Genomic DNA, 27,363 nt, shown 5'->3' with positions numbered 1-27,363 from the left:
ACCCGTTCTGTTCTGAGTCGACCCTTCCTGTTCTGAGTCGACCCTTCCTGTTCTGAGTCGACCCTTCCTGTTCTGAGTCGACCCGTTGTGTTCTGAGTCGACCCGTTGTGTTCTGAGTCGACCCGTTGTGTTCTGAGTCGACCCGTTCTGTTCTGAGTCGACCCGTTGTGTTCTGAGTCGACCTGTTGTGTTCTGAGTCGACCCGTTGTGTTCTGAGTCGACCCGTTGTGTTCTGAGTCGACCCGTTCTGTTCTGAGTCGACCCGTTCTGTTCTGGATGGGTGTTCTGTTGGTGGACGTTCTCCATGTCAGACCTTTGCATCAACATGTTTGTGTCTGGTGGATTTCCCGGGATAAAACGACGATTGAAGGGGATTACTGAGGGGTCATGCTAGTTGTTGGTGGTGGCGGCGGGTCTGTCTGTTGATCTGCTGCCAGGATCTGATTCTGAAACCCAAATACAAAATATTTTCAGACCCCACGCACCGTGAGCTACTGCCGTCATTGGCTGGATAGATCTGCTGGGCGTCTTTAGCAAATTGGATAGTTTACAGTGAGAGGATGGATGTTTGCAGGGATTAGCGTCCTGATCGTAACCTCACGGTGACCTTTGTAAGTACGCCTCCCCCCTGACGGCTGCAAGCCAGACTGTGTTTGGCACAGGCTGTACAGGTGGACGCTCAGGTCGGCTCACCTTACGCCCCAATCGGACTTACGGGAAGCAGGATGGATGCACCAGGCTGATTCCCGTCACGCGCTCGCTCTCAGAATAGACGCCTAAGCCTATTTACGGGCAGCAGACTGGTCCATGGAGGGAGGGGGGACAATAGAGGTGTAGACGTGCCTGAACTCTCGCTATGATCGGGGTCAGTTAGATCACAGGTGCAGCTCCGCCCCCTGCTGAATTCACAGCATACGTTCAGTCATATGCGGGGGGGGGGGGGGGGGGGGGGGCAACTGCTTCCAGCTGTTTGACCACATGTTATGCAGCACCAAAGACCCATACCTGAACCAAGTGAAGGTTTGAAACCTTCACTCATAGTTAGGGTAGGGGTGGGGTTCTGCTGGGAGAAACCCCTGTTGGTTTGGGGTTTCACATGGGGGGGGGGTTCTGCAGTAGATGAGCTGACATTGTTCTTAAGGTCCAGTTTAGACGTTCTCCATCATTATCCTCATTTTTCAGAAAGAACCAGTCTGAGTCCAGTCATCGTCACAGCAGACCAGCAAGAACTTCAACCACGCCTTGAAGGAACGTCTTCAACTTCTCTGCTCTCTGAGACCAAAAGTTCCCGTCAGGAAGCAGCTGGAACAACTGGAATTGGAGGCCAAGTGGACCTCACCACAGCACCCGAAGAGACCAACAATGTGGAGGAAACTTCTCAGAGTCCTGGAGGTTCTGACCCCAACATTCCTCATCTTCAGATGATTGCTGAGGAACCTGTGGAGGTGACCTCTGAGGTCAATACCACACACCAACTTGGTGATGGTTTGGACCAGGACAAGAGGGAAAACAGAACATTCTTAGATAGAACCGACAATGAGATCCTGGAGAACGTTCCTCAGGATTCTGAAGAACCTCCTTCAGAAGGTGGAGCTGTTGTGGTTCTTCCAGAACCCACTCTAAGACCTGCAGCAGACCCGGTCACTCTGGTGAGATCAGAGCACATGATCTCTGAGGTTCCTGAAGACATTGTGCTTGGAACCACCACCAAGAGCTTTGTAGTGTCAGAAGACGAGGAAAGACGAGACGTTTCTTTAAGCGTCATCCCAGCTGTAACTTTAGCCAATGACATCATAGAAAGGTTACCTGATCCAGCCCCTTCTGGAATGTCTGAAGTGGGAACAGCAACACCACATCCAGAACCTCCTCTTGAAGAAACTGTTGCAGTCAGCCTTCATGGAGCTGAGATCATTGCAGAAACACCTCCACCTGCATTTGAGAGAACACGCACAGAACATGAGGGATCATCCATCAATGTGTTTCCAGAACTAGAATCCATCACCGTCTCTGAACCACAAGACAGTTCTCAGGTTTCTATCAGAACAACAAAAATGGAGGTTGGTGAAGATACGGGGCAGAATCAACCGGACGTTCTAGCAGAGGTTCCTTCCCAACCAACTCTGATTTTCGAAAAAGAGATGGATGAAGGTCTACCGACAACCGTGGAGAAAGACACATCTGTAAAACCGAAGGTCATTGATGAAGATGAGACACCTGAACCAGCGGTGGATGTCCAGACTGAGGGTGCTGCGGAGGTAACCGGAACCACAGAAGACGCAGTTCCAGAAACGGAACTGGCCAGACCTTCGGTAGAGCATACAACGGAACCGTCACTAGATTCATCTACAGTTAAAGCAGAAGAACCAGTTATTCCAGGTACACCAGACACACTGACAGAAGAAGAAGGTTTCAGGACTGCAGAAGAACCAAAGCTTCTTGGTGCAACTTTAAAGAATCAAGAACCTGTAGAAGAAGCTGCACCAAAACAACAAGCACCTCCCCAAAGTGTTCCAGTGGACCCAAAACCTGAAGAAGATACTCCAGAACCCATAAAAGAACCAGCAGAAGTACCAACATATCCAGAGGAACCAGCACACAAGACACACACTCTTAAAGAAAGTATAGGAGAAACCGAACCTTCAGCAGAACCAGTGGCAGACTCCAAACTTTTTGAAGAAAAAACACAGGAGCCACCAGAACCAATTAGAGCACCAGCAAATGAAGAAGTTACTGAAGAACCAGCATATGAAGCTGAATCCATCACAGAACTGGCACCAACAGGAGCAGACACATCAAAGCACGAATCAGATTTAGAGAATCAACCAAAGCCTTCAAGAGAACCAGCAATTGAAGGAGAACTAATCACAGAACCAGATCCAGAACAAGCTAGAATACCAGCACAAGTACCAGTGTCAACTAAAGAACCAACGGTGGAAGAAAAACCTCACAGAGAACCAGCTAAGGAACAAAAACCAACTAAAATACAAGAATCAGAGTACATCACAGAACCAGGACAAACAAGCACAGAACAATTAGAAAGCACATCAGAATCAGGAGAAGCAAAACATGCTATAAAACCAGAAAAAAAAGCAGAACCAATTACAGAACTTGAATCAGATCCAGACTACTCAATAATACCAGTACAAGTACCAGTGCCAACAAATGAACCAACAGAGAATACAAAACCTGTCACGGAAGCAGAACAAAGCACAATACTAAAACAAGAACCAGAAGATGCCATAAAACCATCACGAGAACCCCTCCAAAAAACAGCACAGGAGGTAGAACTTAATAAAGAATCCAAAGAATCAGACCCAGTAACAAAACTAAAACCAGAGCCAGGCACAACTTCAGAAGAAACAGAATCCACAGGAATACCATCAATGAAATCAGAACACACAAAAGAATTGACAAAGGAGGTTCCTAGAGAAAAAGCAAAGAAAGCAGAACCTACAAAAGAACCACCAGAACCAGAGCCCACCACTGAATTAATACAAGAAGAGAAATATGTCACAAAACCAGGAGAAGAACCAAAACTGTTTGGAGAACAGGGTCAAGCAAGTAAGCCAACTAAAGAACCAGAATTCACACAAAAAACACAGGAACCAGAAACTACCAAAGAATTGACAAAAGAGCTTCGTGGAGAACAAGCAAGAAAGCCAATCGAAGAACCAGAAGTCGCCAAAGAACCAGCACAGGAACCAGTACCCACCAAAGAGCCAACGCAAGAAGAAAAAGCTGTTGGAGAATCTGTAAAGGAACCAGAATCAGTTGAAGAACTAAAACAGGAATCAGAACATGAAATAAACCCTGCACACGAGAAGGAACCCATCACAGAACTAGCTCGTCCAGATGCCAAAACATCAGAGATCCCATTAGAAGAATCTGAAGAAGCAAAACCAACACAAGCAGAACCCACTGAAAAGTTACAGAATTACACTGAAGCTCCCAAAGAACCAGAAAAAGAAGCAGAGCCCACAGCATTCGAACAAGAACATGAACCAACAAAAACATATACACTAGAGATAGAACCCACAAGGGAACCACCACAGATACCAGAACCTGCAACTGAATCAAAAGAAGACACTAAATTTACCAAAGTACCAGCAAGTGGTCCTGAACCCACAGAAGACCCAGAAGGTTTCAGGAATGAAACAGGAACATCTCATCCCTCAAATGATGAAATGGTGGAGAAGACAGAACCAACCAGAGAGCACACAGAAGAACCTGTACCAGAGGTAGAATCTGATACTAATCCATCTGAGGATTTGATTTTGGTGGATGAAGAACAAGGAGAAACAGCAGATCAACCTATGGAGAACGGTGGAACTCTAGAGAGTTCCAGAGAGGTGGAAGTACTAGAGCCTGCTCTGGAATCAGACCAGGACATCACTCCTGTTATCCTTGTTGTCCCAGAAGACCCAGAGGAGGTCACGCCAGAGCCGGAAGAGGGGGAAATACAGGAACCAAAGGTTCCTGAAGGACCTCCAGTTGATTTAGGTAGGGAGGGTTCCACAGAGGAAGTACTTTCTCATGTGGATGAGCTCAAGAGTAAAGTCTCTAAGCAGAGTGGAATAACAGCAGATGTCCTGGAGACTGCAGACCATCTGGGGAGGCTTTCAGACGTTGAAAACACAAAGGTTGGAACCCCTGAGTTCCCTGAAAAGTTTCCCAACGACCTAGAAACTGCAACCAGCGAGGAAACCGCAGCAGAAGCTGCACCAGAGATCATCCAGGACCACCTCATCCCAGGATCAGCCGCTGGAGCCACAGATAAAAGTTTAGCCGGCATCAGCGGTTCTCCTGTGGACATCACAACAAAGTACGTGGTGGAAACCAACAACGGCAACTTCCCGGATCTCCTAGACATCCCAGAAGATGAAGAAGAGGAGGACAACCAACTTGGAAACAACGGCTTCCCTTCAGAGGTGGAGCATGACAGCTCGGTAAGTCTGCGCTGACCTTGATTTCAGAACTGAACCAAAACTGACATGATGTTTCTTTGGGTTCTCAGATCGACAACGAGATCGCAGACACACTGCTGAAGCCCCCGCGGCTCCTGAAGGACCAGACGGTGGATCTGAGGATCAAGTTGAAGGGACAAAGCTACAACGATGCTCTGAGGGACCCCAGCAGCCTGGAGTACCAGCACCTGGCCAGACACTTCAAACGCAGGGTGAGCAGAGGCGGAGCTTCCTTTGGTTCTACTAAACTAACCTCTAAACTAACCTTCATCTGTGTTAGACGGTAAATCCAGAGCAGTTGATTTCGTCTGCCTCAAACCTGAAGGCACAAGAACATGGTTGATGATCCATGGAGCAGATGTTATTATTCAGCTTCAGGGTTCATCAGAGAAAGTGCTACTTTCTGTCACACACCTAGGTGTGCGAAATTTGTTCTCCGCATTTGACCCATCCCCTGGGTGAGCGGTGAGCTGCAGACGAGCCGCGCCTGGGAGGCAGTAGCGTTGAGGGTCTTGCTCAAGAACCCCCACTGGGTGATGTGGATTGCTCGCCATTGATATGGTAATTGCCCCCAGTACCATTGTTGATTCCCCTTCGGTAATTGAACCCTGGATTCCTGCGTTGTAGCCCTTTACCTTACCAACCGGCTGGGTAGCTCGGTTGCGACGTCATCTTTCTGCATTGCCCTCAGAAAGATGACCCCTGAAGCTTTTCCTGGATCAGAACATGGTTGGATCTGCTGATCCATGACTGTCTTTCTCTTGGACTTCTGGGATAAAAGAAAACTGGTCTGCCAAAGATCTGCAACCTTCTGGAGTCCATCAAATGTCTTCTGTTTGTCTGACAGGTTGAAGACGCTTTTGAGAGACTGCCAGGCTTCAAGAGCATCTCCATCGTTGAGTTCAGGTACACTTTGGAACTTTCTCACTCACCTTCTGAGAATGAGCCTTCATTGTAAGGTTGTTCTCTGATGAAGAACGTTTGGTTCTAGCAGAGAACTTCAGGAGAAAGTCAAATTGTTCCTCTGTCTAATGTTCTGCTTTCTGTTTTCAGGCCTCAGAAGGACCTGGAACGGTAAGTTCAACCCATCTGTTACCATGGTAACACCAGTATCACCTTCAGCTGGAGGCATCGCCCTCAGATCTGCAGTCAGATAACAGAAACCGTCAGAAACTGACAAGGTCAGAAATGGTCAGAATGCAGAAGAAATTAGGAATGGATTGAAACGGTTAGAAAACTGAAAGCGTCTTACTGAAAGGCACATGCCTTTATCCCCTGCTTCTGACCAGCTGTCTCCGTACAAAACAGCTCCTACATTTGTGGATTTTCTCTCATATTTGATATTTTTGTTAGCCTCTCTTTTTAAAGATGATGGAATACTTTGAATTTTTCCCTTGTTGACATCTCCATGTCTGATGTGGACCTTCTGTTCGAAGTTCTGACCCAGTTGGCCATGTTTTGGTTTCCCAGCGGTCTGGTGGTTCTGGTGCATTACTCCATCACTCTGGAGGTGGAGGTGGACAGCGGCGGCATCTCCAACGACACTCTGGACTTCATCATTCTGCAGAACAACCTGGTGGAGAAGAACTTTGCCGGCGGTGCCGAACAGCCCACCGTCATCTACACCATCACCGACTTCCGTAACTTCATCACGGAGGCTCTGCACAAGGACACCTTCAAGAGCAACAGCAGCCTGGACCTTGTGGAGAGTTGTAAGCTGCTCCAGATGTCCTCATCTGCAGAAGATCTCCTCTCTGTGCTCCTCTGATGTTTCTCCTCTAAAGTCTCTGACGGAGCTCTCACGTCTTTGTTTTAGCAGCAGAAAACATCTGGTCTGCAGTGAAACCAACCAGTCAACCGGCCGACACCTTTAACAACATGGTGACTCATAGTTTCTGGTCAACCGGAGGTCTGATCCGTCTGCAGAAACATCTGAAATGTTCTTTCTTTTCAGGACAACGTTCTGGCAGCAGAGAAGCCTCCGGATGCTCCGGCCCACGAAGCTGACAGCAGTGAGGTCTTCCTGAAGAAGGAGGACTTTCTCTTCAACCCCATCGACCCTTGGAAAGGCGAGCAGAAGGAGACGCTCAGCGAAAACGATGTCTTCCTGTTTGATGAGAGGACGCCTGCCCCTCCACCCATCAGCAACCTGGAGCCTCAGGAGGAGCAGAGTGAGTCCAGTTTGTGGACCATGAGGACCACCGATGTCTGAGATACTAACCTCCTGATGTACGTCTCCACAGACCCAGAGCACATCCAGGAGGAGGGCTTCCTCCTCACTAGCACGCTCAGCTCCAGAACAGGGGTTCCACAAGAGGAGCCCTCAGAACGTCCTGAAGGTCCTCCTGCAGTCAGCATACTCCCGTCTGTGGAGACTCACTCTAAAGGTTCACTCGATGACCGGTCTGGATCTGGGTTCTCTGGAGACGACCAGGGAGCAGATCTCTGGTCGTTGCCACCACCAGCAGAGTTTAACATTAGTCGTATCGTAGAACGAAACAAGCTAGACGTTCTTCCTCCGCCCGATTTAGAGGAGGACATGGACGAGGACGTGGCCTCAGCAGAACCACCGTCCACAGCAGAGGAAGCACATGCTGGTGATTTGGAGGAAGCAATTCCTGCTCCTTCTGAAGGAGAGACCTTCAGCAGATACACAGAGGCTCCTTATCTGAGTCCAGAGCTGCTGACTCCACACATCAGCACATCTCCACAATACTCCACCCCAACACCCCCACCCTTACTCCTACCCCAGGAAACCCTGACCGTGAAACTGCCTCCAACTACAGTGGAGGCATCTGGACTCTGGAAAGACCACACAGAGACTCCAATGGTTTCCAATGAAGGACCAATCACGGGTTCCCCACCTGAAGAATGGACTCAAAAGACAGAAACAGTGTTTGGTCTCGCTGACTCAGACAGGAAGCTGCAAAAAAACCCTGAAAAGGTGCAAGAAGTAAATAAAAAGGTGGAAAAAAGCACTGAGAAGGTGGAGGAAACTCTGGAAGAGGTGAGGGACATCTCTGAGAAAGTGCAAGAAGCCTCTGAGAAGGTGGAAGAAACTACTAAGAAGGTGCAAGACGCCTCTGAAAAGGAGCTAGAAACCACTGAGAAGGTGCAAGAAGCCTCTGTACAGGGGCAGGAAGGCTCTGTAAAGTTGGAAGAAACCACTAAGAAAGTGCAAGACACCTCTGTACAGGGGCAAGAAGCCTCCGAGAAGGTGGAAGAAACCACTGAGAAGGTGGAAAAAGCAATTGAAAAGGTGCAAGAAGGCTCTGAGAAGGGGGAAGAAGCCTCTGAGAAGGTGCAAGAAGGCTCTGAAAAGGAGCAAGAAGCCTCTGAGAAGGTGGAAGAAACCACTGAGAAGGTGGAAAAAGCAATTGAGAAGGTGCAAGAAGCCCCCGAAAAGGTGGAAGAAACCGCTGAAATGGTGGAAAAAGCAATTGAAAAGGTGCAAGAAGGCTCTGAGAAGGGGGAAGAAGCCTCTGAGAAGGTGCAAGAAGGCTCTGAAAAGGAGCAAGAAGCCTCTGAGAAGGGGGAAGAAACCACTGAGAAGGTGGAAAAAGCAATTGAGAAGGTGCAAGAAGCCCCCGAAAAAGTGGAAGAAACCGCTGAGATGGTGGAAAAAGCCATTGAGAAGGTGCAAGAAGGCTCTGAGAAGGTGGAAGAAACCACTGAGAAGGTGGAAAAAGCAATTGAGAAGGTGCAAGAAGGCTCTGAGAAGGGGGAAGAAACCGCTGAGAAGGTGCAAGACGCCTCTGTACAGGGGCAAGATGCCTCTGTACAGGGGCAAGAAGCCTCTGAGAAGGTGGAAGAAACCACTGATAAGGTGGAAAAAGTAATTGAGAAGGTGCAAGAAGGCTCTGAGAAGGGGGAAGAAACCGCTGAGAAGGTGCAAGACGCCTCTGTACAGGGGCAAGAAGCCTCTGAGAAGGTGGAAGAAACCACTGAGAAGGTGGAAAAAGCAATTGAGAAGGTGCAAGAAGGCTCTGAGAAGGGGGAAGAAACCGCTGAGAAGGTGCAAGACGCCTCTTTACAGGGGCAAGAAGCCTCTGAGAAGGTGGAAAAAACCACTGAGAAGGTGCAAGACGCCTCTGTACAGGGCCAAGAAGCCTCTGAGAAGGTGGAAAAAACCACTGAGAAGTTCGAACAAACCACAGAGAAGGTGGAAAAAGCAATTGAGAAGGTGCAAGAAGCCTCTGAGAAGGGGGAAGAAACCACTGAGAAGGTGGAAAAAGCAATTGAGAAGGTGCAAGAAGCCTCTGAGAAGGGGGAAGAAGCCTCTGAGAAGGGGGAAGAAGCCTCTGAGAAGGTGGAAGAAACCACTGAGAAGCTTGAAAAAGCAATTGAGAAGGTGCAAGAAGGCTCTGAGAAGGGGGAAGAAGCCTCTGGAAAGGAGGTAGAAACCACTGAGAATGTGCAAGAAGTCTTTTTAAAGGTGCAAGAAGCCTCTGAGGAGGTGAAAGAAACCACTGAGAAGGTGGAAAAAACAATTGAAAATGTGGAAGAAACCACTGAGACAGAAGACATTGCAGCTGCAAGACCAAAAGAATCAGTAGAGATGGAGGAACTGATCCATCCACTTGAATTACCTGAAGTCCCTAATGCTGAAGACCACACACCTGTAACCATTGGACCATTGGTCCAGGCAGTGAGTGAGTCAGATGATGGAGCCACCCCAGAAGAACCTTCAGTAGCTCCATTCTCTAAAACAAAAATCAACATCAAAGTTGAGATTTTGGAGGACCTGCATGTTGGTACCACTCACAGCACACCTCCAGAACCTGAGGTCATGGACCCTGACCTAGCTGTGGATGAAGTCCTGGTTGTCACAGCAACAGTTGGAACCTGGGTTCCAGAGCGCAGCGACACAATCCTCTCACCTGAGAAGGAATCCCCATTCACCAGAGTATCAGATCTGGTTCCAGACGAGGAAGATCTATTCCACCAGAACCCTGATGATGTCACTGCAGCTCCGATCCACCCTCCATTCTCAGAGACCTCTCGGTCCACGCTGGGGGTGCTGGTAGGGAGCAAGACCATGGATCAAAGTCTGGATCTACCAGAACCTTCAGGAGGGGAACCAGACTCAGCAAGAGTGGAAGCTCAACCTTCAGAACATAGGAAAGAACCTTTTGATGTGAGGTTCAAATCCTCAATTGGAGAACAAGAACTTTTGGTTGTTGAAGATAAAGCCGTCAGAGGGGAACCTTTGGGTTTGCATGAAGATAAAAATACTTCTACTGGAGTTTCAGAGACAAAAGACAACTTTGGAAGAACAGAAGAACCTTTAACAAGTGATGGGAAACCTTTGGAATGGACCAAAACACCTTCAGAAGTCCAAGAAGACCTTTCCGACGTTCTAAAATTCATAGAAGTGGTACCATTTGAAAGCACAGACGTTGTTTCTGGGGACAACGCGGAACCATCAGAAGGTGAAACAGAACCTTTGGGTCCAGGAGAAGACATTTTCAGAGCTGAGGAAGGACCTTCTGTAGAGACTTTAGAGGTGAAAGCAGAACCCTCTGGAGAGGATTTTGGCGTGGAAAAGGAACCATCTGAAGCAGAAGTTTACTCCTCTGCTGGGAAAACAGGAGACTCTCAGTCACAAGCAGAACCTGTGAACGAGCAAGCAGAACCTGTGAACGAGCAAGCAGAACCTGTGAACGAGCAAGCAGAACCTGTGGACGAGCAAGCAGAACCTGTGGACGAGCAAGCAGAACCTGTGGACGAGCAAGCAGAACCTGTGGACGAGCAAGCAGAACCTGTGGACGGCCTGGCAGACGTGGATAACAGCAGTTCTCCATCCTTTGACCAGACCTTGTCAGCCATCAACATGAGCATTGACGTGTTCCAGTATGGCGGCGTGGGGGAGGAAGGGGAAAGCAGCGGCTTCTTCAGCGAAGCTCACAGTTTGGACAGAGCTGCTGGAGCCCTGCCAGTCCAGCCTGGCAGGGCTCTCACCGTGTTCTTTAGCCTGAGGGTCACCAACATGGCCTTCTCTCCAGACCTCTTCAACAAGAGCTCTACGGAGTACAAAGCTCTGGAGCAACAGTTCCTTCATCTGGTGAGAACCGTCCTCCAGGTGCTAAGACCTCAGCGCCTTCTGTCTTATTCATGCAGGTTCTTTGTTTTTGTAGTTGGTCCCCTACCTGCAGTCCAACCTTAACAACTTCCAGAACCTGGAGATCCTGAACTTCAGGAACGGCAGCATTGTAGTGAACAGCAGGATGCGGTTTGGTAAACCGGTTCCCAAAGAGGTGACCAACGTGATCTACCTCATCCTGGAGGATTTCGCCAACACGGCCTACCAGAAGATGAACATGGCCATCGACAAGCACTCGCTGGATGTGGAGTCAGGTGGGAGGTTATGAGGACACGCGCAGACAGAAATGACATGACATCATCAGAGATGATGTCATCGGGGGTTTGATGGTAGAGGCATGTCCAAAGTCCGGCCCAGGGGCCCAAACGGCTCTGGATCAAATGTCTTGGGCTGCTGTCATAAAATTGGGCCTGCACAATATTCCGCAAATTTATCGTTATCGCAATATCCAGCTCTGCAATAGGCATATCGCAAAAGACTGCGAATATCGCAATAAATCGTAAACCCAAAATGTGTTAAAACAATCTTATGGCAGCTTGACGCTTTTCACGAATCAAATAAATCCCTTTATGCTTTGACCAATCAGATGGACGCCTTCCCATTGTTTACCAATCAGATGGAGGCCTATTATGTTAGATGTTTGTCACCTATGTCGATGAGGGTCATTTGGAGTGTAATTTTAAACTGTTTCTAATGAAATGGGAATGATGTTTTTGGCATTTTTCTATTTTTTCATATACCGCAAATTATATCGTTATCGCAGTATTAATCTCTAATATCGCATATCGCAAGTTTTCCTCATATCGTGCAGCCCTACATAAAATCAATATTATCTGCCCCCAGTACTTTCTATGGGCCATGATTTCTGGATTGTGATTGGCTAATCTACGTTATCATTAATCTGTGGCTGCATGGCCTTTAGCGCCTTAACGAGAAGAACCGATTTCTTTGTTCTCTGATCCAAACCACAGTGGTTGGTTGTGATTTTCCTGCTCTCCTGATTATATGGACATGTTTGCAGTGAGCATTTCATAATGAATAATCTATAACGTGTCATGTGACCCAGATTTAACGTTGACTAAAGTTTTTTCCAGTCTCCTCCAATCAGAACTTCACACTAGTTGAGGTAAAAATGGATTTAGATGCATTTCTGTTCTACGTGAAGAAATGAGAAGTCTCCTATTGTGAATGGAATGTCATCAGATAGCTGACATTGTTATTATGAGGTTTAGAGCGACTGCTTCACACATTTTCACCAAATCTGACCCCCTTTAGGAAAAGGTTCAGGGTCTAAGCAGACCATGAGCCTGAGGAACCTGCAGTCCGCCTTTCCCTCCACTTATCTAATGCCTCCCATAATCTGTCTGGAAGGAACCTGAGCTGCAGCTCGCCGTGACTCACAGTCTGCCTTCCCTCCCATCGGTCAGTGTTGACGAGCGGCACCCGGAGCGACCCGCCCGTCTGCTTCTGTAAACCCAAGGACGTCTTTGCAGAACGCCATGCAGCAGCAGCATGGCGTTTGAAAGCCGATCAGCAGCATGCAGACGTTTTCTGGTTTAGGAGCAGCTGCTGCTGCCAGAGCTTCAGTCGCCATAAGCAGACGGGTGGTCGGCGCTGTTCCTCAGGTCTGGCGTCAGAAGGGTCCAGGCTGTGGACTGAAGGCAGGCGCTGCTGTTGATGCAGCACAGACTCCAGGCTTCCTGCACGTTTGCTGAGCGGCGGCTCTTTAATCTGTCTGAGCCAATCACGCTGCAGCCGTACCAGCCTAATCTGCAGCAATGACTCTCTCGGCTCTGAGCGCCACATAATCGCTGTGCTGCTCTGCTGCAGGGGTTTGGCTTATGGGTCAAAGGGTTTCCAGGATTTAAGTTCAAGGAAAAACTGTTCCTGTGTCTGGAATCAAACGTGGTGCACCAGTCCGGTTCTTTATGCTCAAAGAGGTTTATTTTCAGGTTCACATGGACCAGTCCCTAAAGCATTGCAGGAAACTGACCCTCCCCCCCATTTACAAATGTACTCGGTCTGTACTGCTGAGTAGGGGAGGAAGTGTGTGATTGTGTCTTCTCATGGGGCTGGTTGTTGCTCTCGGTGGTCCACTGTGTCGGAGCATCTTTGTCAACAGTTATGGTTACAACCGTTCATGAGCCAATCAGGTGTTGTCCAGACACAGATGCCTCCCTCCATGATGGTGGTCCTGGTTCTCTGTTTCCCAGGTGACCGGGCCGATCCCTGCAAGTTCCAGGCCTGTAACGAGTTCTCCAGGTGCATGGTCAACCAGTGGTCTGGGGAGGCCGAGTGCGTGTGCGACCCCGGCTACCTGAGCGTGGACGGCCTCCCGTGTCAGAGCGTCTGTGATCTGCAACAGGACTTCTGCCTGAATGACGGCAAATGTGATGTCCTGCCTGGCAAAGGCGCCATCTGCAGGTGGGAGGTTCAGCAGACATACGAGCAACTGCAGGTGGTTACTTTCTCTAGAATGAAGCTTGAGTTGAGCCGATTTACCGTCTGACTGTCCAAAAGCATGAGCTACTGTGTGGCGGGAATATTTCATCAAGTCCAAAGGGCCAGTATAGATAAAAAATGACTCTTGGGTCATTTAGAAACTACTCATCCATCCATCCATCCATTCACTCATCCATCCATCCATCCATCCATCCATCCATCCATTCACTCATCCATCCATCCATCCATCCATCCATCCACTCATCCATCCATCCATCCATCCATCCATCCACTCATCCATCCACTCATCCATCCATCCACTCATCCATCCACTCATCCATCCATCCATCCACTCATCCATCCACTCATCCATCCATCTATCCACTCATCCATCCACTCATCCATCCATCCATCTATCCATCCACTCATCCATCCATCCATCCATCCATCCATCCATCCACTCATCCATCCACTCATCCATCCATCCACTCATCCATCCATCCATCCACTCATCCATCCATCCATCCACTCATCCATCCACTCATCCATCCATCTATCCACTCATCCATCCATCCATCCATCCATCCACTCATCCATCCACTCATCCATCCATCCATCTATCCATCCACTCATCCATCCATCCATCCATCCATCCACTCATCCATCCATCCATCCATCTATCCATCATCCATCCACTCATCCATCCATCCATCCATCCACTCATCCATCCACTCATCCATCCATCCATCCACTCATCCATCCATCTATCCATCATCCATCCATCCATCCATCCACTCATCCATCCATACATACATCCATCCATCCATCCATCTATCCATCCATCCACTCATCCATCCATCCATCCATCCACTCATCCATCCATCCATCCATCTATCCATCATCCATCCATCCATCCATCCACTCATCCATGCACTCATCCATCCATCCACTCATCCATCCATCCATCTATCCATCCACTCTTCCATCCATCCATCCACTCATCCATCCATCCACTCATCCATCCATCCATCCACTCATCCATCCATCCATCCATCCACTCATCCATCCATCCATCCATCCACTCATCCATCCATCCATCCACTCATCCATCCATCCATCCATCCACTCATCCATCCATCCATCCATCCACTCATCCATCCATCCATCCATCCATCCATCCACTCATCCATCCATCCATCCATCCACTCATCCATCCATCCATCCATCCATCTATCCATCATCCATCCATCCATCCACTCATCCATGCACTCATCCATCCATCCACTCATCCATCCATCCATCTATCCATCCACTCATCCATGCATCTATCCATCATCCATCCATCCATCCACTCATCCATCCATCCATCCACTCATCCATCCATCCATCCACTCATCCATCCATCCATCCACTCATCCATCCATCCATCCATCCACTCATCCATCCACTCATCCATCCATCCACTCATCCATCCACTCATCCATCCATCCATCCACTCATCCATCCATCCACTCATCCATCCACTCATCCATCCATCCACTCATCCATCCACTCATCCATCCATCCACTCATCCATCCATACATACATCCATCCATCCATCCATCCATCCACTCATCCATCCATCCATCCATCCACTCATCCATCCATCCATCTATCCATCATCCATCCATCCATCCATCCACTCATCCATCCACTCATCCATCCATCCATCCACTCATCCATCCATCCATCTATCCATCCACTCATCCATCCATCCATCCATCCATCCACTCATCCATCCATCCATCCACTCATCCATCCATCCATCCATCTATCCATCATCCATCCATCCATCCATCCACTCATCCATCCACTCATCCATCCATCTATCCATCATCCATCCATCCATCCACTCATCCATCCACTCATCCATCCACTCATCCATCCATCCATCCACTCATCCATCCATCCATCCACTCATCCATCATCCATCCACTCATCCATCCATCCACTCATCCATCCATCCACTCATCCATCCACTCATCCATCCATCCATCCATCTATCCATCATCCATCCATCCATCCATCCACTCATCCATCCACTCATCCATCCATCCACTCATCCATCCACTCATCCATCCATCCATCCACTCATCCATCCATCCACTCATCCATCCACTCATCCATCCACTCATCCATCCATCCACTCATCCATCCACTCATCCATCCATCCACTCATCCATCCATACATACATCCATCCATCCATCCACTCATCCATCCATCCATCCATCCACTCATCCATCCATCCATCTATCCATCATCCATCCATCCATCCACTCATCCATCCATCCATCCACTCATCCATCCATCCATCCACTCATCCATCCATCCATCCATCCATCTATCCATCATCCATCCATCCATCCATCCACTCATCCATCCACTCATCCATCCATCTATCCATCATCCATCCATCCATCCATCCACTCATCCATCCATCCATCCATCCATCCACTCATCCATCCATCCATCTACTCATCCATCCATCCATCCACTCATCCACTCATCCATCCATCCATCCATCCACTCATCCATCCATCCACTCATCCATCCACTCATCCATCCATCCACTCATCCATCCACTCATCCATCCATCCACTCATCCATCCACTCATCCATCCATCCACTCATCCATCCACTCATCCATCCATCCATCCACTCATCCATCAACCATTTTCAGAACTTGCTGAATCCCCTTTGGTTGCTGGAGCCTATTCCAGCTACTGTGTGGGTTCTCTGCGGTGTCCTACACACCTTTCTGTCACCGGGACACAGAACCACACATTCATTCATACATTCTCACACAAATGAACCAATGAAGCCTGTTTTTGGACTGTGGGAGGAAACCGGAGAGAACCCACACCTAGACCAGGAGAACATGCGATCCCTGGGATTTGAACAAGGGTCTTCTTGTTGTAAGGCAAGAGAGCTAACCACTACAGCACAGTGCACCGGTTTGTAAATCTAATGTAAAAGAAAATGTGTCTGCACACATGCCAGTCTCTGCTCACAGGGCCCCACCTTTTGCAAACACTGGGGGGTGTCAGTGGGATTTCATTCTGTTCTCTGCCGTAGGTGTCGAGTTGGGGAGAACTGGTGGTACCGGGGGGAGCATTGTGAAGAGTACGTCTCTGAACCGCTGGTGGTGGGCATCGCCATCGTCTCTGTGGTCGGCTTTCTGGCCGTGGCGGCTGGAATCATCTTCTTTTTGGCCAGAACACTCAGGGAGCAATACAACGGTGAAGACACAGAGGACCCTCTGCGGTGAGCCAAGTCTCCAGTGTGGGGAAGTTTACAGAGACGGAGAACGTCCAGGCTGAACTCCTTCTCTTTCAGGAGGGGGGAGAGCGATCCCAGTCTAAAGCGAGCAACCAAGTTCAACCCCATGTTTGAAAACGATCCAGTGACCACACAGTACTACCGTCGTTATGACGACGGCACGTCCCAGCACGCAGACGCTGCGGTTCCCCAATACGCCTCCAATCCAGTGACCACCGAGGAGACGCTCCACATTTACCGGAACACGGCCCTGACCCCCCAGGTAAGGAAAGGCTCTAATGATTCATTCACTTATTGCACTACACAGAGAGGGTCCCATGATGACCAATAAAAACCAGCATTAAACCCACCATCATCCGCATTATAGCAATAATTACCAGCATTAAACTATTATAACCAGCATTAAACAATAATTAACAGCATTAAACTATTATAACCAGCATTAAACTATATTAACCAGCATTAAACAATAATTAACAGCATTAAACTATTATAACCAGCATTAAACAATAATTAACAGCATTAAACTATTATAACCAGCATTAAACTATAATAACCAGCATTAAACTATTATAACCAGGATTAAACAATAATTAACAGCATTAAACAATAATTACCAGCATTAAACTTAACAGCATCATAACCAAGATTAAAGTAATATATTATTTCAGTAAATCAATAACATGTAAGGGTTAATGGCCTGCATTATTAGAATTAACGCACTTTGCGGTTTATTCAGTCTTCCACGGCGTGCGTTAACGTGATAATGCATACTTTAAAGGCCATTAACCCACCTATACTATAGTCACTTACTAAAGAAATAAATATTAACCAGTTTTTAGTACTTAATTCTTGTTTTTGTTTTTCCGATGTGTATTGCTTTTTTGACAAAAAGCAGACTATTACGTGGTGTGGCGCGTTGTCATGTTACCGTGAAATGCGCCTCCGCCGAAACCAAGATTCAGCTGGGTAGCTCGGTTGGTAAGGTGCAGGACTGTCATGCAGGAAACCCGCGTTCGATTCCCAGGGCGGAACGAACAATTAATGGTAATGGAAAAAATGGCAATGAAATGGGGCATTTACCATGGAAATGGGGCAATTACCATAACAATGATGGGCAATTAACATTACCCAGTGAGGGTCCTTGGGCAAGAACCCTTAATGCTAAAGCCTACCTCACAACATGAGAGACAATGAACCACATGTCATGCCGGCTCAGGCGTCGCCCGGCCAAACAAGGTCTGTGTCAGGTGCTGAGGGACCAGAGCACTCTGATGGAAAGTGGGCTACTGGAACAAGACGGAAATGGACTAGATGTGAGAACAAGGTTCTGTTAGAATGCTACTACTCAAGTAATCCCACCCAGAGGGGTTACATGCAGAGAATGTGGAATGAATGGATGCTTCGAAACCCACAATCAAGGCTAACTACCAAACAACTGGTAGCCCAGTGCTCTAACATCCAGAAACAGCAACTCCTATCACAACTTGAAATTGAAGCGATACAATACAATGCCACGGAAGAGCCAGAACAACAGGTCAGAGAGGAGGTTATGCCACACTCCCAACACAGTCCCAACAATTACGCTGAGCGAGGCAGCAACTGACCTGAAAGACAAGATCATGTCTACAATGAACACTAGGCAACCCCGACACCAGCTACAACGGTTAAGTGACGTACCTGAAAGTCTACTGGAAACTGTGAATGAAGCATTGAGGGCAATTCCTACCACAACCATCTCAGAAACCAATGAACTGGTCTACACTTCAGCAGCAGTGATCCTTGAGATGCTTGGCTAGAAGAGCAACCATGGAAGAAAACAGTACCCACCATGGAAGCAACGGTTAGAGGCTAAAATCAAGGCAACTCGGAAGGATGGGAGTAAGCTGACAGCATTCAACCAATAATAGCCAGTACTAAACTAATACTAACCAGATATTTACTCTTCTCTGTAGCAAGTAAGCGGTACTTGACGGGTTGAAGAACACGAGGAACACTTTTTTGCTGATGACTACCGAACATATTTTGCTGTCGAAAATGAGTATTTTTTAGAATCAGGAACATGAAACAGTCTAACCTGATTGGAATGAACTTGACAGGCTTCTTTGCTGATGCCCCTCCCCCTCTTGAACAGCTATCTTTGGCTCCTCCCAGTTTAGTAGGGTGACTTTGTTGTGATGTTTCTTTGGCCCGCAGAGCCGCCTCTCAGCAGGATGTTGGCGCCGGGCTGATGGGTATTTTTACCTGCGGCTCCGCTGTCTTATGTAACACTGTCTCTGGTGACCTCTGACCTCTGCAGGAGATCCAGGAGCGTCTCCGGATAATCGAGCTGTGCTCCAGAGACCAGCGCTTTGCTGACTTTGTGCGGCAGACTCAAGTGTGAGTGTTGTCTTCCTGTGTTGTGGTGTTCTGTCCAGTCCTTAGAAGGTTCTGCTGAAAAACGTTTGATCTTCTAAAAGAAAGAGTCTGACAGACAAAAAGAAAAGTTGTAGCTTCACATAAATGTATTCAAACAAACGGAATCAACAGAAAGGTTCAGGTGAAGTTCAGATGTTTCCTCAAGAGGAAATGACAATAAACTGTATGATGAAGATCAGTGTGTAAAAGCTTCTCCTCATCCTCAGCGTAGGACAGTTCTAACAATCTCACCCTGTTTGTCTCTGGGGAGCAGATACCTGGAGAGGAGGGGGAGCTCCACCACATAACTCCTCCCACCTGCTGTCCTACAGGTAAAGCACCCCCCTACCCAGTCTCAGCTCAAGGCTTTAGGTCAGCAGAAGCTAGGACTACATTTCCCATGAGCCTCAGCAGAACATGCTACATGTAGCTCCCAAAGCTCTTGAAGCTCCTGAATCTCGTGGAGCTCCTGAAGTTCCTGAATCGCCTGAAGCTCCTGGAGCTCCTGAAGTTCCTGAATCTTCTGAATCTCCTGAAACTCCTGAAGTTCCTGAATCTCCTGAAGCTCCTGAAGTTTCTGAAGCTCCTAAAGCTCCTGAAACTCCTGAAACTCCTGAAGTTCCTGAAGCTCCTGGAGCTCCTGAAGTTCCTGAAGCTCCTGAAGCTCCTGAAGTTCCTGAAACTCCTGAAGTTCCTGAAGCTCCTGGAGCTCCTGAAGTTCCTGAATCTTCTGAATCTCCTGAAACTCCTGAAGTTCCTGAATCTCCTGAAGCTCCTGAAGTTTCTGAAGCTCCTAAAGCTCCTGAAGCTCCTGAATCTCCTGAAGTTCCTGAAGCTCCTGAAGTTTCTGAAGCTCCTAAAGCTCCTGAAACTCCTGAAGTTCCTGAAGCTCCTGGAGCTCGTGAAGTTCCTGAAGCTCCTGAAGCTCCTGAAGTTCCTGAAACTCCTGAAGTTCCTGAAGCTCCTGGAGCTCCTGAAGTTCCTGAAGCTCCTGAAGCTCCTGAAGCTCCTGAAGTTCCTGAAGCTCCTGAAGCTCCTGAAACTCCTGAAGTTCCTGAATTTCCTGAAGCTCCTGAAGTTCCTGAAGCTCCTGAAGCTCCTGAAGCTCCTGAAGTTCCTGAAACTCCTGAAGTTCCTGAAGCTCCTGAAGCTCCTGAAGCTCCTGAAGTTCCTGAAACTCCTGAAGTTCCTGAAGCTCCTGGAGCTCCTGAAGTTCCTGAAGCTCCTGAAGCTCCTGAAACTCCTGAAACTCCTGAAGTTCCTGAATTTCCTGAAGCTCCTGAAGTTTCTGAAGCTCCTAAAGCTCCTGAAGCTCCTGAAGCTCCTGAAGTTTCTGAAGCTCCTGGAGCTCCTGAAGTTCCTGAAGCTCCTGAAGCTCCTGAAGTTCCTGAAGCTCCTGAAGTTTCTGAAGCTCCTGGAGCTCCTGAAGTTCCTGAAGCTCCTGAAGCTCCTGAAGCTCCTGAAGCTCCTGAAACTCCTGAAGTTCCTGAAGCTCCTGGAGCTCCTGAAGTTCCTGAAGCTCCTGAAGTTCCTGAAACTCCTGAAGTTCCTGAAGCTCCTGAAGCTCCTGAAGCTTCTGAATCTCCTGAAACTCCTGAAGTTCCTGAATCTCCTGAAGCTCCTGAAGTTTCTGAAGTTCCTAAAGCTCCTGAAGTTCCTGAAGCTCCTGAAGTTCCTGAATCTTCTGAATCTCCTGAAACTCCTGAAGTTCCTGAATCTCCTGAAGCTCCTGAAGTTTCTGAAGCTCCTAAAGCTCCTGAAGCTCCTGAAGTTCCTGAAGCTCCTGAAGTTTCTGAAGCTCCTAAAGCTCCTGAAGCTCCTGAAACTCCTGAAGCTCCTGGAGCTCCTGAAGCTCCTGAAGCTCCTGAAGCTCCTGAAGTTCCTGAAACTCCTGAAGTTCCTGAAGCTCCTGGAGCTCCTGAAGTTCCTGAAGCTCCTGAAGCTCCTGAAGCTCCTGAAGTTCCTGAAGCTCCTGAAGTTCCTTAAGCTCCTGAAGCTCCTGAAGCTCCTGAAACTCCTGAAGTTCCTGAATTTCCTGAAGCTCCTGAAGTTTCTGAAGCTCCTAAAGCTCCTGAAGCTCCTGAAGCTCCTGAAGCTCCTGAAGTTCCTGAAGCTCCTGGAGCTCCTGAAGCTCCTGAAGCTCCTGAAGCTCCTGAAGCTCCTGAAACTCCTGAAGTTCCTGAATTTCCTGAAGCTCCTGAAGTTTCTGAAGCTCCTAAAGCTCCTGAAGCTCCTGAAGCTCCTGAAGCTCCTGAAGCTCCTGAAGTTCCTGAAGCTCCTGAAGTTTCTGAAGCTCCTAAAGCTCCTGAAGCTCCTGAAGTTCCTGAAGCTCCTGAAGCTCCTGAAGCTCCTGAAGTTCCTGAAGCTCCTGAAGCTCCTGAAACTCCTGAAGTTCCTGAAGCTCCTGGAGCTCCTGAAGTTCCTGAAGCTCCTGAAGCTCCTGAAGTTCCTGAAGCTCTTGAAGCTCCTGAAGCCTTTGCTCTTAGAGTCTGTTCAGCAGTTGGAAGTTGTTCTTAAAATCCTGTTTCTCCTGCAGACGGCGTCCTGCTCCTGCGGTTAGGAAAGACAGTCGCTGCAGGCAAAGATGCCGGACTTCTTTCTGTGGATGTTCTCTGCTGGGTTCTCCTGAAGGGACTTGGACCAAACCTTTCCTGTTCTTCCTCCTGCACATTAGGATCTCTGCTCACGCGCTGTGGTAGATCAAAGGGTTCTGCCAGCATCCAGGCCCACTCAGTACCTCTGAGCGGTGAGCCTCAGCGTTCCTCGTCAGTGCCTTCTCTAGGACTTCACTTAAAGAACCGCAGAACCCTGGATCTGGGTCTGGAACATCTCAGACCGTTAACATCTGCTTCATCTCAGCAATGTTTACATTTCTGATCTTTGCTTTAGTGTGTTAGATGTGTAGACTTGTTCCTGAGCGGACCTCGTACCGACGCTTCAGGGTTTGAACTGAAAATCCAAAGGCTGCAGAACGGAACACAAAGCTGTTCTTGCATTAAAGGTTTGGGTTCTCGTGGTTTCCTCAGAGGTTTCACAGATGTCCCTGCGATACGGTCCAGACAGAAAGGAGCCGTCCACAGACAGAGTTCTTTAACCTCCAACGGTTGGACCGGTCTGCATCTACGGAACATCAAGGTTCTTCACAATCAGACACATTTCCGTTCTTAGGTTCTGTTGTGGAGCTGATCCTGAGTTCATAAAGAACACTAGATGGTTCCGGTGGAGTAGTTTCAACAAAGTTGGTTGGTTCTTTAAAGATGGTCTGTGGTCTCACAGCTCTGCTAAATTCAGTTCTAAGAGGTTCTACGACATTTTTGAGTTTCTTGCTCCATGAAGGTTTTGTTCTTCTCTAACAGCAAAGGTTCTCTGATTAATTCACTATTCGGTTCTAGTCCAGGTTCTCTAGTTGTTTTGCTGTCAGGTTCTCACCTGTCCCTGTTATTAGGTTCCGCCACCGGTTCTTTAGTTCCCTCAGCATCAAGGTGTATTACAGGTTCTCTTGTTCCCAAAGGTTTCAGTGTTGGTTCTACCATAGGTTAACTGGTTCCTGCAGTGATAGGTTTTGGCATAAGTTCTTTAGTTCCATACGTGGAAGGTTCTGTCACACGTTGTCTTTTACACCAGGTTCTTCGTGGGTTCTCTGGTTTCAGGTTTTGTAACAGGTTCTCTGTTTTTTGTGTCAGGTTCCTTCATTGATTTTCTGATTCATTCAGTGTCAGGTTCTGCCCCAGGTTCTCAGGTTCCACCAGCACCAGGCTCTGTCACAGATCCTCTGCTTCTTGCAGTGTCAGGTTCCTCTGTTCCTGTCTGTATCAGCTTCTATTAGTGGTTCTCTGGTTGTTTCACTTCAAGATCTTAACACAGGTGTTCTGGTTCCTCCAGTGTCAGGTTCTATCACAGGTGTTCTGGTTCCTGCTGGATCCTCTCCCATTCTGTTGGAACCATCTTGTTGCCTATTGATGTTCTTATTGTTGTGTTCCTGTTTTGTCAGTTCTACATTTTTCCTCGTGTAGTTAATGGAGAAACGAGGAGAACGTGAACGGACAAAGAACCCAAACCAAAGAGAAGCTGGTCTCTGCAGAACCCTGATCATGTGTGGTGGTAGTTGGTCCTAGACGTTCTGTAAATGTCAGCATTCTTCTGTAGTCAGCAGCCGGTGGACCTCAGTGTAAAGCAGAAGGTTCTGAGATGATGGCGTGTGTGCGGTACTGTGTCGTTGTCTGTTGTGCGTTCCTGTGTTTTGTATTGTGTTTTCTATGCTGTTTGTTCAACACTAGAGCAGCACAAACCTGCCGTTCTCTCTTCTCTGGAATAAACATTTTTCACTCATGGCTGCTCAGAATCGGCTTCTTGGCTCTTTGGGGAGGGGCTGGGACATGTGTGTGTGCGTCCCTATGTGTGCATCCATGGGTGTGCATGTGTGTGAGAGCGTTTGTGTGTGTGCATGTATATGTGAGCATTTGTGTGTGCGTGAGCTTGGGTGTGTGCGCATGTGTGTGTGTGCGTCCCTTTGTGTGCATCCATGGGTGTGCATGTGTGTGACAGCGTTTGTGTGTGTGCATGTATATGTGAGCATTTGTGTGTGTGTGAGCTTGTGTGTGTGTGTGCGCATGTGTGTGTGTGCGTCCCTTTGTGTGCATCCATGGGTGTGCATGTGTGTGTGACCATATGTGTGTAGGTGTGTTCATGTGTGTGTGAGCTTGTGTGTGTAGGTGTGTGCATGTATATGTGAGCGTTTTTGTGTGTGCGTTTGTGTGTGTGTGCGTTTGTGTGTGCATGTGTGTGTGCATGTTTATGTGATTGTGAGCTTGTGTGTGTAGGTGTGTGCATGTATACGTGAGGGTTTATGTGTGTACAGGTGTGTGTGTGCGTTTGTGTGTGTGTGTGAGCTTGTGAGTGCATGTGTGTGTGCATGTTTATGTGATTGTGAGCTTGTGTGTGTAGGTGTGTGCATGTATATGTGAGCGTTTTTGTGTGTGCATGTGTGTGTGCGTTTGTGTGTGTGTGAGCTTGTATGTGCGTGTGTGTTTGTGCATGTATATGTGAGCGTTAGTGTGTGTGCATGTGTGTGGGTGTGTGTGCGTCCCTATGTGTGCATCCATGGGTGTGCATGTGTGTGTGACCATATGTGTGTAGGTGTGTTCATGTGTGTGTGAGCTTGTGTGTGCATGTTTATGTGATTGTGAGCTTGTGTGTGTAGGTGTGTGCATGTGTGTGTGTGCGTTTGTGTGTGTGAGCTTGTGTGTGCATGTGTGTGTGTGCATGTGTATGTGATTGTGAGCTTGTGTGTGTAGGTGTGTACATGTGTGTGTGTGCGTTTGTGTGTGTGGGTGTGTGTGTGCATGTGTGTGTGCATGTTTATGTGATTGTGAGCTTGTGTGTGTAGGTGTGTACATGTGTGTGTGTGCGTTTGTGTGTGTGGGTGTGTGTGTGCATGTGTGTGTGCATGTTTATGTGATTGTGAGCTTGTGTGTGTAGGTGTGTACATGTGTGTGTGTGCGTTTGTGTGTGAGCTTGTGTGTGCATGTGTGTGACCTTATGTGTGTAGGTGTGTGCATGTGTGTGTGAGCTTGTTTGTGTGTTTGTGCAGAGAAAAGATTGTTTTCAGCTTTTCCAGCTGACGGTCAGACGTGGAGAGGAAGACGAGCAGTTGAAGGATGAAGATCTGAAGCTGCTTCTTTTAACCTTCGTCTTTAAGCCCAGAACCAGAACCTCTGCTGGTTCTGGGCTTCATGTTCTCCATCAGTGGAACCCACCATAACCAGAACATCGGTTTGCAGTCTGGAGGAGGACAGAAGACGTTCTTCTGAGTATTTATGGTTCTGTTTACATCAGGTTCCACAGCAACATCCGGGTTCTTTAGAACTCTGTGTTGAATGTTCTTCATCAGGTTCTCCTCCTTCCATTTCTCAAACTCAGAAGGTGTTTTTTACCTTCAAACACACCACATCTGTAAGCTTTTATTTTGGAGGCACGGCACAGCAGGAAGTCAAAATAAAAGCTCAGGGTTCTGATGAACAGATGGGTCTGACCTTAATGACTGAGGTAAGTGAACAGAACCAGAACCAGACTGTCAGCTGGGACTGATTCTTTACGTTTCCATGCGTCTGTTCTTCTTTTATTTCATTTATTTTTACCTATTCCTCCTCTTCCTCCTCTTCATCCCTGTGTTAGTCACCTCCTTAGTGCGTCTTTTAATGGAAACTTGTGAGGCCTGATGGGAAATCAAAGGATTCAGCTCCGCCTCTTTGGGTCCAGACGGCGCAGGTGACCTTTTAGACGCTCAGCGTTTCCTCAGGTGTCGGATGATCTGAGGAACGTCACAAAGGGAGAAGGAGAACCCTGGAGACACGGGTTCCTGGTTTACCGTCTCTGCAGGGGCGGAGCTTGTCCAGGTGTGTGCTGGTTGGCCCAGAATCAGCCACGGAGCTCCAGGGTGAGAATGGCATTCTGGGAAAACGCTCATTCCCGTCCAGGTGTGAGAACGACACGGCCTCCTCACCTGTGGAGATCTGTTCAGAACATCAGAAGATGTCATGTTCACGATCCAGAACCTTTCCTGGAGCCCGGAACATGTTTCTAGTCTTTCTCTGAGGAGAACCTTTGTGGTCCATGTTCTGTTCTGAGCAGCTGCAGCTGCCGGGCCCAAACGGGCCTCTCTGGTGTTCTGGGGGATTTCCTGATTTCATGTTCTTGTTTGTGCAGTTGGAGAACAGCCCTTAATGGTGGGGGAGGGGGGCAGCCCCCTCAGAAGGGGGGGGGGCTTTTCTCCATGTGAGCTGGCATGAAAACTGAACCTTCGTCTTCTGTCCAAAGAACTCCAGGAGAGAAGAGAAGAGGAGGTCGAGAGACATCTGGAACCATTTACAGGAGAGAGAGAGAGAGAGAGGGGGTCCTGGAGGATGAAACAACCAGCTGCTCCTGTCATCCAACATTTATCCATCCAACCGCGCTTTCTAATAAATGATCAATCCACGCCTCTAAAAGACATCCGTCCTGCATCCAGCATCCCTCCCTCCCTCCGACACACACATCCATCCATCCATCCATCCAACCTTCAGACATCCACTATTCTAAAAGAATAAGTCAACCATCCAACCACTAATTTGAATGTTTTTCATCCATCCATCCATCCATCCAACCACCAAAAGTGCAGCCATCTAACTACTCTGTCTAATATCCATTCTTTCATTCATCATCCATCTATTATAGATTTTTCTAGCATCCATCCTGCCGTCCTTCTCCCCTTGTAGAAGCAGCAGCTGAGCTCCTCATGTTTCAGGCTTTGTGTTTATGTTCAGAGCTGGAATGATTCTCCTCCCTGTGATGATTGTCAGCTCCGTTTATTTGACTCTAATCTATTAAAAGTTTTGGACAAGCCTCAGCTGAACACTGACTCATGGACTTCCATGACAGCGTCTACCATTTGTGACAGGTCCATGTGTTCCAGAACATGAGCTTCATGTCTTCAGGAGACTGTGATGGAACAAGGTCCAGATGGACTCATGAACGGTTTTCATTAGACGGCTGTTTTCACGCTAACTACCTTCATGAACCCACCAACACGGAGAACACACCAGGAACCACCACCAACAGCTGTGTGGAGGGATTGGAGCGTATGTGTGTGTGCATGCGTGTGTGTGTGCATGCGTGTGTGTGTGCGTGTGTCCAGCAGGAACACAAAGGCGGCTTTGTGCTGCAGCCTCAGGGCTTACATAAGCGCCTCTCTGCTCAGACTTCTTTGGTGAGGTCATGCAGGTGCTCTTGGCTGCCGCCAGCCGGACGCGTCTGATTGGTTCAAGAGCTGATGGTGGATTTTCTGTTAGTTTTTCAGTCATCAGAGAAATAACATCTTAATATTTATGAACACACATTTGAGGCTGCAGCAGATTCCTTCATCGATGTCTGCAGGAGGAAGTTTAGAGGAAAACATCATTGAACAGGAAAACCTTCACAATAAAATGCTGATAACAAAAAACCCAAATCTTGATGATAATTTGCTGAGGAATCACAGAAAATGTTGCAGAAATGTTCTAACGAGGAAGGGTTTTACCAAACAGAAAAGCGTGTGTTCCCATCATTGTGGTCATGATGGAGCACATCTGAGTCTGGTGTTAATGAACTTCAGCTGGGATCG

The 27,363-nt window shown here is 48.0% G+C and overlaps 1 protein-coding gene across 4 annotated transcripts in view; it reads left to right on the top strand.

The window, feature by feature from the left end:
- impg2b (interphotoreceptor matrix proteoglycan 2b) overlaps positions 1-23,557 on the top strand; it is a 43,168-nt gene extending 19,611 nt beyond the window's left edge. For 2 of the 4 annotated variants that reach the window (XM_023949416.2, XM_023949409.2), the window contains 15 exons: positions 1,183-4,946; positions 5,015-5,176; positions 5,812-5,870; positions 6,018-6,038; positions 6,435-6,676; positions 6,781-6,845; positions 6,919-7,135; positions 7,208-11,028; positions 11,102-11,321; positions 13,281-13,491; positions 16,626-16,814; positions 16,887-17,091; positions 19,129-19,208; positions 19,501-19,558; positions 21,763-23,557. In XM_023949416.2, the coding sequence (XP_023805184.1) occupies positions 1,183-4,946; positions 5,015-5,176; positions 5,812-5,870; positions 6,018-6,038; positions 6,435-6,676; positions 6,781-6,845; positions 6,919-7,135; positions 7,208-11,028; positions 11,102-11,321; positions 13,281-13,491; positions 16,626-16,814; positions 16,887-17,091; positions 19,129-19,208; positions 19,501-19,534 (9,290 nt within the window). In that variant the 3' untranslated portion in view covers positions 19,535-19,558; positions 21,763-23,557. The remainder of the gene's footprint in view (positions 1-1,182; positions 4,947-5,014; positions 5,177-5,811; positions 5,871-6,017; positions 6,039-6,434; positions 6,677-6,780; positions 6,846-6,918; positions 7,136-7,207; positions 11,029-11,101; positions 11,322-13,280; positions 13,492-16,625; positions 16,815-16,886; positions 17,092-19,128; positions 19,209-19,500; positions 19,559-21,762) is intronic. The other 2 variants (XR_002872094.2, XM_078930243.1) reach the window with 2 other exon arrangements.
- Positions 23,558-27,363: the final 3,806 nt, after the last annotated feature.

This window comes from Oryzias latipes, chromosome 2 (assembly GCF_053564925.1).
Source record: "Oryzias latipes strain Hd-rR chromosome 2, Olatipes_Hd-rR_3.1".
NCBI classification, from domain to species: domain Eukaryota; kingdom Metazoa; phylum Chordata; class Actinopteri; order Beloniformes; family Adrianichthyidae; genus Oryzias; species Oryzias latipes.
Note: the sequence above shows the minus strand (reverse complement) of the source record. Positions and strands in the feature narration are given on the sequence as shown.